The sequence below is a fragment of the Chamaea fasciata genome, unplaced genomic scaffold (genome assembly GCF_029207755.1).
Source record: "Chamaea fasciata isolate MVZ Bird 193981 ecotype frontalis unplaced genomic scaffold, bChaFas1.0.hap1 SCAF_8, whole genome shotgun sequence".
Taxonomy (NCBI): Eukaryota; Metazoa; Chordata; class Aves; order Passeriformes; family Sylviidae; genus Chamaea; species Chamaea fasciata.
This window is the reverse complement of record NW_027094093.1, coordinates 29,608,346-29,621,932: the sequence shown is the minus strand read 5'-3', so window position 1 is coordinate 29,621,932 and position 13,587 is coordinate 29,608,346. Positions and strand designations below refer to the sequence as shown.

At 48.7% G+C, this 13,587-nt stretch overlaps 1 protein-coding gene across 1 annotated transcript in view; it reads left to right on the top strand.

Annotated features, from left to right (window-relative positions):
- The window catches only part of ITGB5 (integrin subunit beta 5), a 59,397-nt gene extending 48,818 nt beyond the window's left edge, over positions 1-10,579 (top strand). The window contains exons 11-15 of the mRNA XM_066190287.1: positions 3,574-3,796; positions 4,506-4,609; positions 8,067-8,183; positions 9,308-9,474; positions 9,993-10,579. Coding sequence (XP_066046384.1) covers positions 3,574-3,796; positions 4,506-4,609; positions 8,067-8,183; positions 9,308-9,474; positions 9,993-10,088 — 707 coding nt within the window. The 3' untranslated portion in view covers positions 10,089-10,579. The remainder of the gene's footprint in view (positions 1-3,573; positions 3,797-4,505; positions 4,610-8,066; positions 8,184-9,307; positions 9,475-9,992) is intronic.
- Positions 10,580-13,587: the final 3,008 nt, after the last annotated feature.

Below are 13,587 nucleotides of genomic sequence, written 5' to 3'. Positions count from 1 at the left end.
TAGGAGGCTTTAGGAAAACCACCTTTTCTGAAAAGCCCTAGTGACAGAGCTGTTAGTGCACTGGGTTTCAGACCTCTTGGTGCAGTTCCTAAAAGGCGCACGGTTATCGCCGAGGGCAGAGGGACTGTCCCACTGAGCAGGGTCACAGCCTGCTGTCAGGCAGCCTGGCATGAAATCAGGGTCAGAGGCTGGAAGCTGCTGCCAGAAGCTGCTATCCTGATTCGGGAATGACCCTGCTTGGGAACAACAAAAATGATGCTGGTGTGGGGGTGCCAAGCTGGGTTTGTGCAGTGCCAGGCTGAGGACAGGGAGGATTTGGCCTGTGGCTGCCGTCCTGGGGGAGCAGCTGGGCGAGGGACAGAGGCAGCTGGGGTGAAATGAGGATGGTTGGATGTCCTGGCATAAGCTGCCTGAGTGACAGCGAGGTGTGCAGCCCAGCCGGGGCACAGCAGTGGGGTGGGCGTGTGTTTTGGGATGGGGAGAGGTGGAAGCACCAGCTGGGCTGTGAGTCTCAGCCCACTCTGGTGGCATCCTTGGGGGAAGTGCACCCCATGGCTCCTGCCTGGATGGATCCCAGACTAGTCAAGCTCAGTTTGGGGACTGGTCTCCCCCACAATCCTCCCAGCAGATTTTTGCAGCCTCCTGACATGTGTTTTGTGTTAGCCCCCAACTGGAGGTCAGGGGCTGGCTGGAAAATATGTTATCAAATTCAGAGGGAGCATTTCATTTCCTAGTTAGATCTGGATCTTTTAAACTTCTAAGCTTGTCTCATTTCAAAGATGGGAACAGAAGAAAACATCTCTTATTATGTTTGGAGAACATAATTAATGTATTTTGGCTTCACAAACCAGCTTTAACAGAGAATGTGCAAACTCAAAGGGTCGAAGGGGGTTAAAGTCCAGGGTGATGTCCTGCACCACGAGACTGCTGCTGGTACAGAGGTGTCTTGAAGCACACCCTCCTTGAGGACACATTGCCGTGGAAATGAAACTGGGAAGTGAAACTGGGTTCATCATGGGCACAGTGGTGAAAGGTTTCCTGCAGGCATGATGGCACAGAGACTGCTTAGCCACATCAGCACTGTGTGTGACCGTGGGAGAGCTGGGAATGGGCAGCACACCGTGCTGCAAGATGTTGGTTCTGGGTAACATTCTGCAAACCACAGCTCTGGGTCACTGTCACCAAAAGCCTCACTGCCACATTGCCTCAGGACTCCTCTCAGTTTGCGTCCCAAGCGAGAGGATGGAGTGTATTCCTACCTCTGGTGCTCTAGGTGGATGTTGAGAAGTGGTATAATTCTTATTGTGCCCATATGAAAAACAAATGTTTCTCATTCACTGAGTTTCTCCAGTCTTCAGGCTGTGTAGGAGATGGATGGCACCAGAAGTGTAGCTCATGGTGCTTGCACGAGTGGCCACTCTTTCAAGCTGATGGAAGCAGTGAGGATTGTGACATCTTTGCCATTGAAGGTCAAGATGGAAATTGCTGCTTTTGGCACATTGACCATGATGAGCTTCAGCCAGTGACTTCTTGCACACTAAGCCAGTGTGACCAAGGCAGGAAACACATGTCAACATGTTTTGACATTTTAAGCTCACACCCCACACTTAGTCACCCTCATACAGAACAGCTTTTTCTTCATCCCCGTCAGTAAACAAAAACCACATCCTTTAAGATGCTGCTTCTTAAGTTTTCCAGTCACAGTGGTTTAATAGGATGCGTTATTTGCAAATGGCTATTTCCTTTCCCCAGAACAGTAATTTCAGGCTCCACCTCTAGCCTGCCAGGGGCTGGAAGAGATGGAAGAGATGTGCAGTCTTTTTAGCCTCCTATAACCCAGCTCTGATGCATTTAAAAACTGAAACATTTTATGGTTCAGACACAGATTTCCTCTGGAGTCACATCTTGTGCTGCATTCTGTGGTGTCCTAGGAGAACTGAGGGATGATATGAATACCATCAGCTTGCTTCTCTTGGCCCTCTCAGTTCAGATTCAAGCCTGAGCACATTTACTAATTGCCAGCTGCTTTGGATTCCTTGAAATAGTGCCATTTAAGAAAACCATAGTTTATAGCTAAATTTGGACACATGCATTGCCATGGAGGCACCAAACCTGCTGTGTGTGAGAGCCCAATCACCTGAATTAATTGTGAATAAAAGCCAGACACCACATTTGGTTTGCTTGTGAAGTGGTAGCCCTGGGAGTCCCCACTCTTCAGCTGCCCCCAAAGAACAGCAGCTGTGGATGTAGCTTAGCCCATGGGCTCAAACCCGGAGCTTTCTGTCTGGGGAAAGGGCAAGGCTGTCATTGTGAAGGCCAGCAGAGCAAGGGATTTTAATCTCCATCAGATGTAGGCACAGAAGGAGGTCACCTCTAGAGATCTTGTAAGCATAATCTCCTTTGTCCAGTAATGTTTGAATATGCAGGCTGGATCCAAAGCAAACATTGAGAGTGCAGAAGAGGCTGTAGAAGGACAACTTGTGATGTGCTGGGATATATGAGATGCCTAGGTAAAACAGAAGGTACTCCCGTGACTTTTGGCAAGGATTATAGCTTGGCAATCCACAGCCTCTGGTAATCTTGGCACAGTGGGAGAGGCAGGGAGATCAGTGGGTTTGTGTTGATGAAAGGAGCGTGTTCTGTGTTGATGGAAGGAGCATGTATATAATTTATTGTGTCTGGGGTGCTCGAGGCTCTTTCCAGTGGAAAAGCTGAGCTGTAATTAGGCTGCTGCTGAGCCTTGTATACAAACCCTTCAGCTCTATAAACTATGCCTGCAAAGGCATCCCTTTTCCTAGGGACTGGCCACGGAAGAACTTGAGCATTCTCCAGCAGATGGATGCCTTTCTGAAACCAGCTGCTCGGTGGACAGCCACTCCACTTACTATCACTGACAGCCTTGGAGCCTGCTGACTTTCTCAGCCCTTCACTAAATCCTGTAGCTCCAAAGGGATGCTTCAGTGGAGGAGAGCTCTTACTGGACTGGTTTCTTCATCCATCTCTGCTGTGAGCTGCCCTGACACACTCCCTGAGGGAGACTCAGCTGGTCCCAGCAACCTTTGTGGCTCTGGCTGGGACACAGAGGTCTTGTTTGAACACAGGAAATAGTGCTTGTTGGTGTAATTCTTTTCAAGGTTTTAAGAGTACTTCTTAAGTAAAACTGTTAAGAAGAAAGGGAAGGAAATACTTTATGAGGTGGGCGATGTGCTAGGCTTTTTGCTGCTAAACTTTGGGCTCAAAACCAGTAAGGAAGCACTACACCATTCCCATCTTAGTATCTCTTGATGTAGACAGAGAAATAAGAGATTGTTTCATACAAAAGTAGTAAGGGGGAGGTGCCCATTTGTCTTGAGCAATTATAAGCTGGAAGAGCAGTGAGTACTTATTTTTTGCTGCTAAATGTAGGTATTAACTTGATATTTAGATGTTTCCCATCAGCATCTTTTTGTTGCCCTGCCAAGTAAGGTTTCCATGGCAGCTCTTCCTGCTGGGCTGCCGGCCCCTCCCAACCACAGCACCCGTTGGTGGTGGCCTCGAATTCTTCTGACACCTCTCCCCTGCTCTCACCTTCAGGTCACGGGGAGTGTCACTGCGGGGAGTGCAAGTGCCACGCTGGGTACATCGGGGACAACTGCAACTGCTCCACGGAGATGGACAGCTGTGTGTCCAGTGATGGGCAGATGTGCAGCGGCCGGGGCGCCTGCGTCTGCGGGAAGTGTCACTGCACCGAGCCAGGCGCTTTTGGAGAGACCTGTGAGAAATGTCCCACTTGCCCAGGTGTCTGCAGCACTAAAAGGTATTCACAGGCAGTTCAGGAGGGATTTCTCGCTGGTGGGAAGGTCAGCTCTGTTTCCTGGGAGGCTTTTCAGCTGAGAGGTTACTCCTGCTTTGTTTAATGTGTGATCACCCCCAGGCAAGCCTACTGCTGCTAGCTGCCCATGCTAAGCAACCTGACAGTATCCTAGGTAGAGCAGCAGCAAGTCTTGTTGCCCTATTGCTCATGGAGATTCATGTCCCTGTTCATTTCCAGTGCTGTATCACTCTGCAGGAAAGGCTGGCAACCCCAGTTTTGCTGCACTCTTAGTTGCAGATGTCTGGGTGCAGAGAGCTGTGAGCTGCAAAGGAGGGGAGGACTGGAATCAGAATCACTGCCCCTGCCTCACAGCGATGAAGGTGCCCCAGGCATCAGCCTCAGACTAGCACAGAGCAGCAGGACTGCCTGCTGTGATCTCAGGTAGGATGGATTTGGCAGTAGCTGATGTGCAGCTCCTGACATCCAAAGGGCAGCAGATCCCAGACCTACCAGCTGCCTTGAACCTTCATTGAAGCCTAGAATAAATCCATCCTTGTGGTGGAGATGTACCCTGAAGCTGCTTCCTCCTTGTGGTGCAGATGTGCAGCCTCCACAGACCAGCACCCAGGGAGTCTCCTTCCAAGGGCTGATCCCTATGTTCCTGCAGTTTCTGACATGTGCTTAATCTTCCCCTCTGTGTGTGTTCCTGCAGGGATTGTATTGAATGCAAGCTGTTTAACTCAGGAAGACTGGCTGATAACCAAACCTGCCAAAAGCACTGCAAGGATGAGATCATCACCACTGTGGATGTTCTTGGTAAGTTGGTAGCAGCAGGACTGCAGGTGGTGGAAGCTGGTGACTGTGGCATTGAACTCTTCTTAACCAGACTAAGACACATCTGTAAAGAAAGTTTCAGGGAACAGCTGGTGTTTAGAAATGTATGTGTGTAGGTAGTATATGTATGTGTGGTATATGTGACACTCTCTCTGGGCTATGAACCATACTGAAGTAAAAAACTTTTTTATTTTAAATAACATGTAACTACTACTGCCAGTGCAGGAAGCAAAGAGAGTGGTATGAGGTCACATGAGACAGATGAGTCGTGAGAGAGTGCAAGAGGACAAACCCAAAAAAAGGCATTTTGTTCTTGGACAAACCCAAAAAAGGGCATTTTCTAATCTTCTGAGGTTTCATCTTGGAAGAAGTGAGCTTGCAAGAGAAAGCAAAGCTGTTTTGAAAATGAGTTCTGCTATGGTGGAACTGTCTGCTACAAGTCCCCCTGGCAATCTCCTGCCCTTTGTGTCCTCCTCTAGAGGTCACCCCACATGTGCATCTCTCAGCAGATGACATTCTCCCTGCTCTTCTCAAAATATGTTCTGGGAGTCCCTGGTTGCTGTTTAGGGGAGCAGAGGGGATGCAGACTTGTGACAGATTTAATCGCAATCCTGACCTTGGCCTTAGCAATATCTCTTGGAGGGAGGGATGTAGATCAAGCAGGGATAAGTTACTGTCGGCATCTGGCATTTCCTCCTCTTCTTTAGTTTATAGAGGTGGGAGTCCCACACCTTGCTCAGCCTTTCACTCACTTCCTCCAAAGCTGTCTGCAGGTGATGTTTTTCCCATTGACTCCTCTCACATCCAGTGTCCAGCTTTTAAATTATGACCAGTGGAGTTTCCTACCCTTCCCTTTGGGACGCTTGCTCTCATTCTCTCCATTTACCCTGCAGTTTAGCAGGGAGTGCACCTGCACCAACACACTGCAAGAGGTTTGGAAGTTCAAAACATGCAAAGCTCCTTTCTAATGCCTGTCTGGCCAGCAAATGCTGGGAATCAAAGCTCATCCCTCCAGCTTGGTTAATGTACTATGCCAAAGCCAGCTTTTGTTTTGTCTGCTGCCTGGAAGGTGGGGCTGGGCTGTAGTTTGTCAGCTCCCTGCATGGCTTTCAGAGAAGAAACAGCCAGTTTTCTGCTTTAAGACATACTTGGGAATACACTTATGGTTCTGTTGAACTATTACAGTCAGATTGCACATCTCATCTCCCTGAGATCTTGGGAGCTCAAGGCACTTTGTGGCTTGGAGATCTGGGCTGCTGGAGAAAGAGGTAAAGCAAAATATTCCTAAAGAAAGTTCTTGTGTACTATGGACTTCTTCACAAGCAGCCTTGGCCAAATCCTGGTTTTCAAGTGCTTTTGTATAATTTAGCACATATTACAAGTCCCTGCTGAAGGCAGAAGGCTGATATTTGTCACAGAATACATAGGTCTGTACTGTCCTGGCAGAGGAGAATGGGATCTTCTTAAATATCAAATTGCAATGAACACAGCCTTGAACATCCCAGCTGCCTTTTGACTCTGGACATGATGCAGTCAGGGCTTCAAAGCTTTGTAGAGCAGAGGACTGACGAGCCAGAATTCTGCCTCATGGGAAGCTTGTATGACTTGCTTTGGACTCTGCAGGATCTCCTTTGGTTCTGCAGTATTACCTTTGCATTCCTGACAGTTCCCAGAGAGAAACTTTCTATGCTAGAGGAACACGACAGGTCCTGCTCTGAGCAGAACCTGGCAGCAGCACACATCAGTGGACCTGAAAACTCAGTGGAGCCCTCACACCTCTCTCTGTTGATCTCTGAAACCTAGTGAAGATCAACAGAAATCATTACTACTGAGACTTTAATCACTGTATCTTTTACCGAAATAATGGTGCCAGGATGGGAGTGAAAGCAGCTAGACCTACAGGAAACTGAAATCTGCTGCTCAACTCAAAACATGGAAGAAACATGGAAGTATTGTCTGTATTAATCTAATTAGTACTTTGCTCTGTAATAATCAGCACTTTTCCAGCCCATGCTTTGCTACCGCTGTGTAGATAGAGCAGGTTTTCCGGTCCCAGGGTAGGAACAGCTGAGGTTTGTCCACACCAGGAGCACATCAGGACTCACCAGAAGGGCAGCTGCATCTGAGCTCAGCTGTTGATATTAATCAACAGCTATTAATCTTTTAACTGGATGCAGGTCAAAGGCATTGAAAGGAAAAACAAACAGACAGGAGAGAGCTAAAGGGGCTGCCATAGCAGTGGCTATTAATGCGATCATTTTTCAGCATGACAGGCATGGATACGAGAGCTGTGGAAAGCTATTTCCAGGTGCCTAATACAAGGTCATGCATGTCTTTGCCAGCCAACAGCACTGGGTCCCCAAATTCCTCTCCCATGAAACTCTCAGCCCTTGCAGAGCTGTGCTCCTGTCAGAGCCAGAGATGCTCCCCTAACTCCCTCCAGTCACTGTCCCCGCAATGGGGGGGAGTGAGCTGTGGCTGTGGAGGGCAGTAGCTCTTAATCACCCCTTAAGGTAGATCTGCAAACCTGAGGTGATGGCTTTGCTCAGTCTTAAATTGGTTCTGTGGAGCATCCTCCCCCAGGAAGCACCTTACAGTGACCAGGCCGTCTGGTGCTGTGGTGTGTCAGACACAAACACACAGCGCATGGCCCTGGGAATGAAGTCCTCTCATTTCTTGCAACTCCCACATCTACACATCATCCTTGCAACCAACTCCTCCCTTCCCCCTCCCTCCTCCCCTTCCCATTCTCCTTTTCTATCTCACTCTTTAAAAACAAACTTCTCAGCTGTTTCTGGAGCTGGAGCCATTCAGTGCAGCTGGAGCACGAGCTGGCCATGGGCTGCTGCTGCTGCCGGCCCTGTCTGAATCGGTGCCCCTTGTTTTCCCTTCACCTTCCACTCTTCAAGAAATTTAGCAAATTAGGAAGAAAACAGCATTTATTGCCAAAGCAGACTTGCATGAAGGAAGAATGTGTGTGTTTGAGGTTGAGCCTGTTTGCTATGTGATGTTTGCCAAGTGCCACATTTTCTCAAGCAGTAAATCTGGACACAGCTCAGTTACAGTTTGTATGAGTTGTGATCAAACTGTGCTGCTTTCCAGGAGTACTCCCCATTCTTCTGCTACCAGGCATCCGTGGAAAGCTCTGCTTATCTTGCAGGGAAGAGCTGTGCTAATTCCTAATATTAAACCTGCCAACGAAGTCAACCACGTGCTGTACTGCAACTTCGGACATAGCCTATTATTAGTCAGGGTGACTAGTTCAGAATCAGGGAACCCATACCATTGCAAGTTGTTAGAGGGGAACTATGTTAAAAAATAGAGGGTGTTGGAAGCATTTATTTGAAAAAGTAGGGTACAAAAGTTCTGCAGTCTTGAGGATTTTTTAAAAATTTATAAAAACGTATAAAAAATCCTGTGATTCTTCATCTGGTTCCAGAAACAGATGACCCCAATGCCATCCTCTGCGCCTACCCAGTGAACAACTGCGTCATGAAGTTCACCTACTTGGAGCTTCCCAGTGGGAAATCCAACCTCACCGTCCTCAAGGAGCCAGGTTGGCTTTCCTTTGGGTTTCTTGTTTGACTGCACTGGCTGTCTCTCAGGAGAGGTGATGGGCTGCTGGGGAGCATGGTGGGTTGCAGAAAGGCTGGCTGCACGTGTGAGCAGATAAACTGGGGTGATTTAAATGGAAGTGTTTCATGGTGATGAAACCCAGCTCCAAATGCTCCCAACTTTGTAAGAAAGAGCTGTGAGAATAAATCTTGCACCTGAGCCATCAGCATTGCCAGCAAGTAGCTGAAGAGCTTTAGGAGGCTGAATTAAATGGAGCCTATTTAAGTAGCAAAAAGCATGCGTGATTTGGAGATAAAGCCCCTGGGAGCAAAAACATCAGAAGGGGATATGTGGTGCAGCTGCTGGTTAAGTCAGGATGTTGGGAAAGCCCTGCACCACCTAAGGATTTCCACGCTGCCAAAGAGCTCCGATCCAGGCAGTGTAAGGGCTGGGTGTCCCTACTCCCTTCCCCAGGCTGTGCAGACAGCTGTGCTTCTCAGCATTATTAATCACATGCAGTGCAGTTGCTCAAAGAAGACCCCTTGTGGTGTTGCAGGACAAGCTGGCAAGCATCTGGCAGTAGCTTTTTGTGATCTGCTCTGGTCCTCTGAGGCACAGGCCAATATGGAAAAGACTGAGATTCCTCATGTTCTATTTCATTTGTGCTGCAGCTTGCACTTAATTGAAAGACCAGTTGATTAGCTGACAGTTAATGTCCTTATTTAAAGTCCTTTGTGATCACCTGTCTCTGTGTGGGAGAAGCTGAGCTGGCTTTTGCCAGAGGCACCTTAATGCTCTCTGTCCCACATGGGTCACCTGGCATTAAAACCCTGCGTCACTGTTGGACAGTGGCCCTGCAGCCCTAATAAGTGACATCCCAGCTCTGGTGACATCCATGAGAGATGTCCCTTTGACCTGCCTCTAGCCAGGAATTTATTTAATTAAAAAAAAAAAACAAAAAACAACAAAAAACCCCCAGTTTGATTTCAGAGGGGACTGATGCTTTTTTAAATTTATCCACTGCTGCTAGCACTGCCTGAGGTCACCTGCACAGTGGCTGCAGTCCAAGTTATTACATCCCAGTATCCTGATCTGGCCTAATTAGCTTTTCTCCCTCCCTGCCAGCCTGCAGCTCAGCCCCCAGCGCTGTGACCATCGTGCTGGCAGTGATTGGCAGCGTGGTGCTGATTGGCATCATCCTGCTGGCGCTCTGGAAGCTGCTCGTCACCATCCACGACAGGCGGGAGTTCGACCGATTCCAGAGCGAGCGCTCCCGCGCCAGATATGAAATGGTGAGCCTGGGGTGGGGGTGCTGCTGCTGGGGGGGGGGCTGGTGGGATGCACCGGCAGCAAACAGCTCTGCAGTGATGGAGGAGGGTGGCAGGTACGAGGGATGCTGGTGTCCATGCCTTCAGGGTCCAGCATCTTGCACTGCTGTCTCCTGGGCAAGTTATAAGTGCTTTGCAAAACTATACCCAGCCTTTGGTTTCTATTTCCAAGCAGAGCTGGAGGCTGAAGGAGGTAGGGCAGACTGTGATGGCAGCCACATTGGTCAGGTCTGTGAGGGAGCCCTTCTGGGAGGCTTTGGGTGGTGGTGCTCAGCATTGGAGGACAGTGCCTCTGCCTGCAGGCTGGTTGGAAGGTGGGTCTGATGGACTAACTCTGGATAAACAGCACTGCTTTTGGATCTGAATGTTCAGTTCACTCAAAGCCAAACACAGTGCTGTCACCAAACACATTGGTATGTTTTTACCATGACATAGACTTTGTTCCTCATCTTTGTTCTTCTTGTCTACTCCTTTCTCCAAAGGCATCCAATCCTCTCTACCGAAAGCCCATTTCCACGCATAACGTAGAGTTCACGTTCAACAAGCTCAACAAGTCATACAACGGTACAGTTGACTGAAGGGGCCTCAGTGCCTGGCACTGCCGTGGACAATTGCTTGAATGGCCGGGCTGCTTCCCCACTTGAAGACGGGATTCTCTTCAGGGGCGAGAATCCCTTACGGCGGGACTGGTCGATGACCAAAGCCTGTTATTTGCACAGTAAGGAGAAAGGTCTGGTTCATTCTGGAGGCACAGACGTGAGGGCAGGGTGTGCCTGCCTGTGTTGATGGACTCTGAGCCGTGTGCATCTCCATACCCCAGCTTTCCAGATGTATTAAACCTGCCAACTAAGTGAACCAAGTGCCATATTGCAGCTTTAGACATATCCCATTAGAAAAGGTGACTAGGTCAAAAATCAGGGGAACCCACTCCGTCACAAGTTGTAAGGGGGGAATTAGCTTGAAAACAGGGTCTTGGAAACATATGTGTAAAAATTAGGATAAAAAAGCTCTGCAGTCTTTAGGAATTTTTTTATATAAACCCTGAAATAAAACAGTTGTGCATATATGATGCTGTGAGTAGAGTTGATTGTTTCTTTGCTGAGCCCCCACCAAAACTGGGGCTTGCTTCTCCTGCCAGCAGCAGTGGTGCTGCCTGATGAATTTATTAATAGAGCCTTATCAGTCAAAGCATGGCTATAAAACATGGAGCTGGAGCTATAGGGACTTCCACAGAACTTGTGTTGATTTAATATACTGGTGTTGACCCGGGGCAGGGAGTGCCTCAGGGAGCTCCTGCTCTGAGCCAGTGGTGTTACACAGACTGGAAACCGGTGGGAGCCCAAGGAAAAGGGAGTTTAGCCTGAGGAAACTAATTCCTTACGGTGGGCAAGTAGGTGTCCAACCCGGGTGGCTACAGGAGGGCAGCTGGGAGCACACAGCAGCTCATCCAGACTTCTGACTTTTTACCAGAGCACTGTTGCTGTGGGGTCCAGTGGAGCCCAGCTGGATAAGCAGGGGAGCCCTGAGCTTTTGGCTGGAAAGGGAGCTGGATAAAGAGCAGTGTTGTTGCTTCACAACATATATTTTCCTTTTTTTTTTTTTTTTCTTTTCTTTTCTTTTTAATTTTTTTTCTCCAAACTATTCCCCCAGCCCTGTTATCCTCTGGAGCTGGGGTTTGGGTAACCCTGCTGACAGCTGCAGCTTTAAACCCACACAGACGGGGGTGCAGCCGCCACAGGAGAGAGAAGCTGGAGCAATTGCTACTGCCTGGATTTTTTTTTCCTTCTTTTTTTTTTAATTTCTTTTTTTCTTGTCTCTTCACCCTGAACAGATCATGCAATAGTCAGCTGAAGGAAGCTTGCCAGGGAAAAGCAAAAACAAATGGTGCTCATTGTTTTGACTTGCTCTTCTCATTGGAAAAGGGCCATAGGCCCATCCTTCCGGATTTATTTTTTATGTATTTTTGCCTCTATAAACAGAAGCTCTTATTTTTTCAGTAAAAAGAGCTCTCCTTCAAGAACTTTATGCCCTCCCCTCTTCCTACAAGCAGCACTGAAGAAATGCAGCCGACCATACTAAAAATATCTTGGAACTGGGATTTTTAGGAGGGCAGCAAGTGCCATCGATGCTGATCAGGCGAGCTAAAAAACTCAAAACCTCAAGCCAGTGAAATCTATACTGTCTTCCCTCTTGATTTCACAAAATCTGCCCTAGCAGGGGAGGAGGGTGCATACATCCATCCTGAAAACAAGTGCAGGGGCAGGCTCTGGTTAAATGCTGCCTTCGTGTAACCCACCGTGGGTGGGCTGGAGGCTTTGCCACCTCCTCCCCGCAGCACTATGAGCAGCAGGACAGGGCTGAGTACTGCAGAGAAGGCAGCTCTTCAGACTCCACATCTCCTGCACAATAATGAAGCTCAGGCTAAAGTTTGCAGGCTGAGAAATTGCATTTTGAATACCTTGGACTAACCCTGCCACCTGAGAAGGAGCAGCATCCATGGGGCAAATTTGGGATTTGTGATCATCCCATTGCCACGTGCCAAGATGGCAAGACAGATTTCATCACTGACACAAAAGAAAAAATAGAAAGTAGTCAGAAAATAATCATCACAAGGAGACAGAGCAAGTTTTAGCTTGGTTCATGTGGCTGCCTCACATAAGTCAAACTGCCCCAGGCACAGAAAGGGGGAGCAGGAAGGAAAGCTGAGGGAAAGGAAGGGCAGGAATGCTTTAAACCAGCTTTGCCACCCAAAGCAGCAAATGCTGTGAATACAGTTCTGCTTCAGTTAATTTGTGAGGGACCAAGCAGTTTAAAAACAAATCCACCCCTTTGCACTCTGAAAGGAGAGGCACAGGCAGTGCCCCCCTGCCACCCTTTCCCTTGCACTCTTGCAGATTACCTTTGTGCTGTGGCATTTCCCACAACACTGGGTTAGGGCTGAGAGACTGGGCAACCCAGGCAGTTGTAGGGAGCCAAGATTTGACTCATTGCTAAGGGGTGGTTTGGGCAGGGAGAGTGGAAAAAAGCAGAGAAAAGGCTTGGGGACGGGACTGCAAGTGCCCTCCTTCCCCCGCACAGGGAGACGACTCAGCTGTAAAGCGGACTGGTCTGCAGAGTAGGCAGGGAGCAATGTGGGGCAAAATAAGTAAGGGAAGGGTGCCACAGGCCAGGCTGCCAAGCCAGTGTACAAAAAGTTGATGCTGTCAGTGCTGCCTGTGGTGCTGCACCAGGCAGTGCAAAACAGCCCCCCATATTCAGCTTCTCCACAAGGTTACATCTTTAAAAAAGTAAGGAAGCACTGCTAAGGCTTTGCAGTTACTGGGTAAGCAGATCTGCCTTTACCCGTGCAAGGGTAGTGCCAAGCACAGTCATGGGAGTGGTGTATTTCAGTCAGCAGCAGTTTATTTGTGTCTGTAAATACATGCAGCCTGACCACAGCTAGCATTCCTGAATGAAAGCTTCAGCAGAAGGCATCAGCAGGTCAAATGTGATGGAAAAATGTCAGTGCTTGTCTAGCCAAGTTGGAATCCGGATGCCCCTGCAAAATCATCTCCTCCTGTTTCCCCAGCCACAGCTGACGGCTGCTGCTGCTGCAGGGTTGCTGGGGCTGGGGCTCACCAGTGCCTTTTCCCTGTGCTGCTGGTCTGCAGGAGGAGACAGCACCATTCCTTGGGAGAAGTAAAGGCCAGTGGCAGCATTATTTGTTTTGTAAATTGTGGAGATGCAGTGACACCCTTCCCTGTTACACCAGCCTGAGTGAGGCGTGCCTGCCTGCATCCTCATTGCCCTTTACAGTGGACTAAGAAGGTGCCCAGCAGCTGAAGGCAAAGCCCAGGGTCTGGAAGATGAATGCTCCACACTCTTGAACTTATTTAACCTTGCATTTCTCCAGCCAAGTGGAAAGCCAAGGAGCTACAGTGGTGAGAGAAGGATCACTAAGCTGCCTGCAGGAAATGCCACAGTGAGGTACCTCACTGCATCTGCCTCCCAGCAGCATATCCCAGCACCATCTCCATACCTGAACACACAAACTGGAATTGACTGTTGTTCTCCTCTCCACTGCCAGCCTGCGAAAGT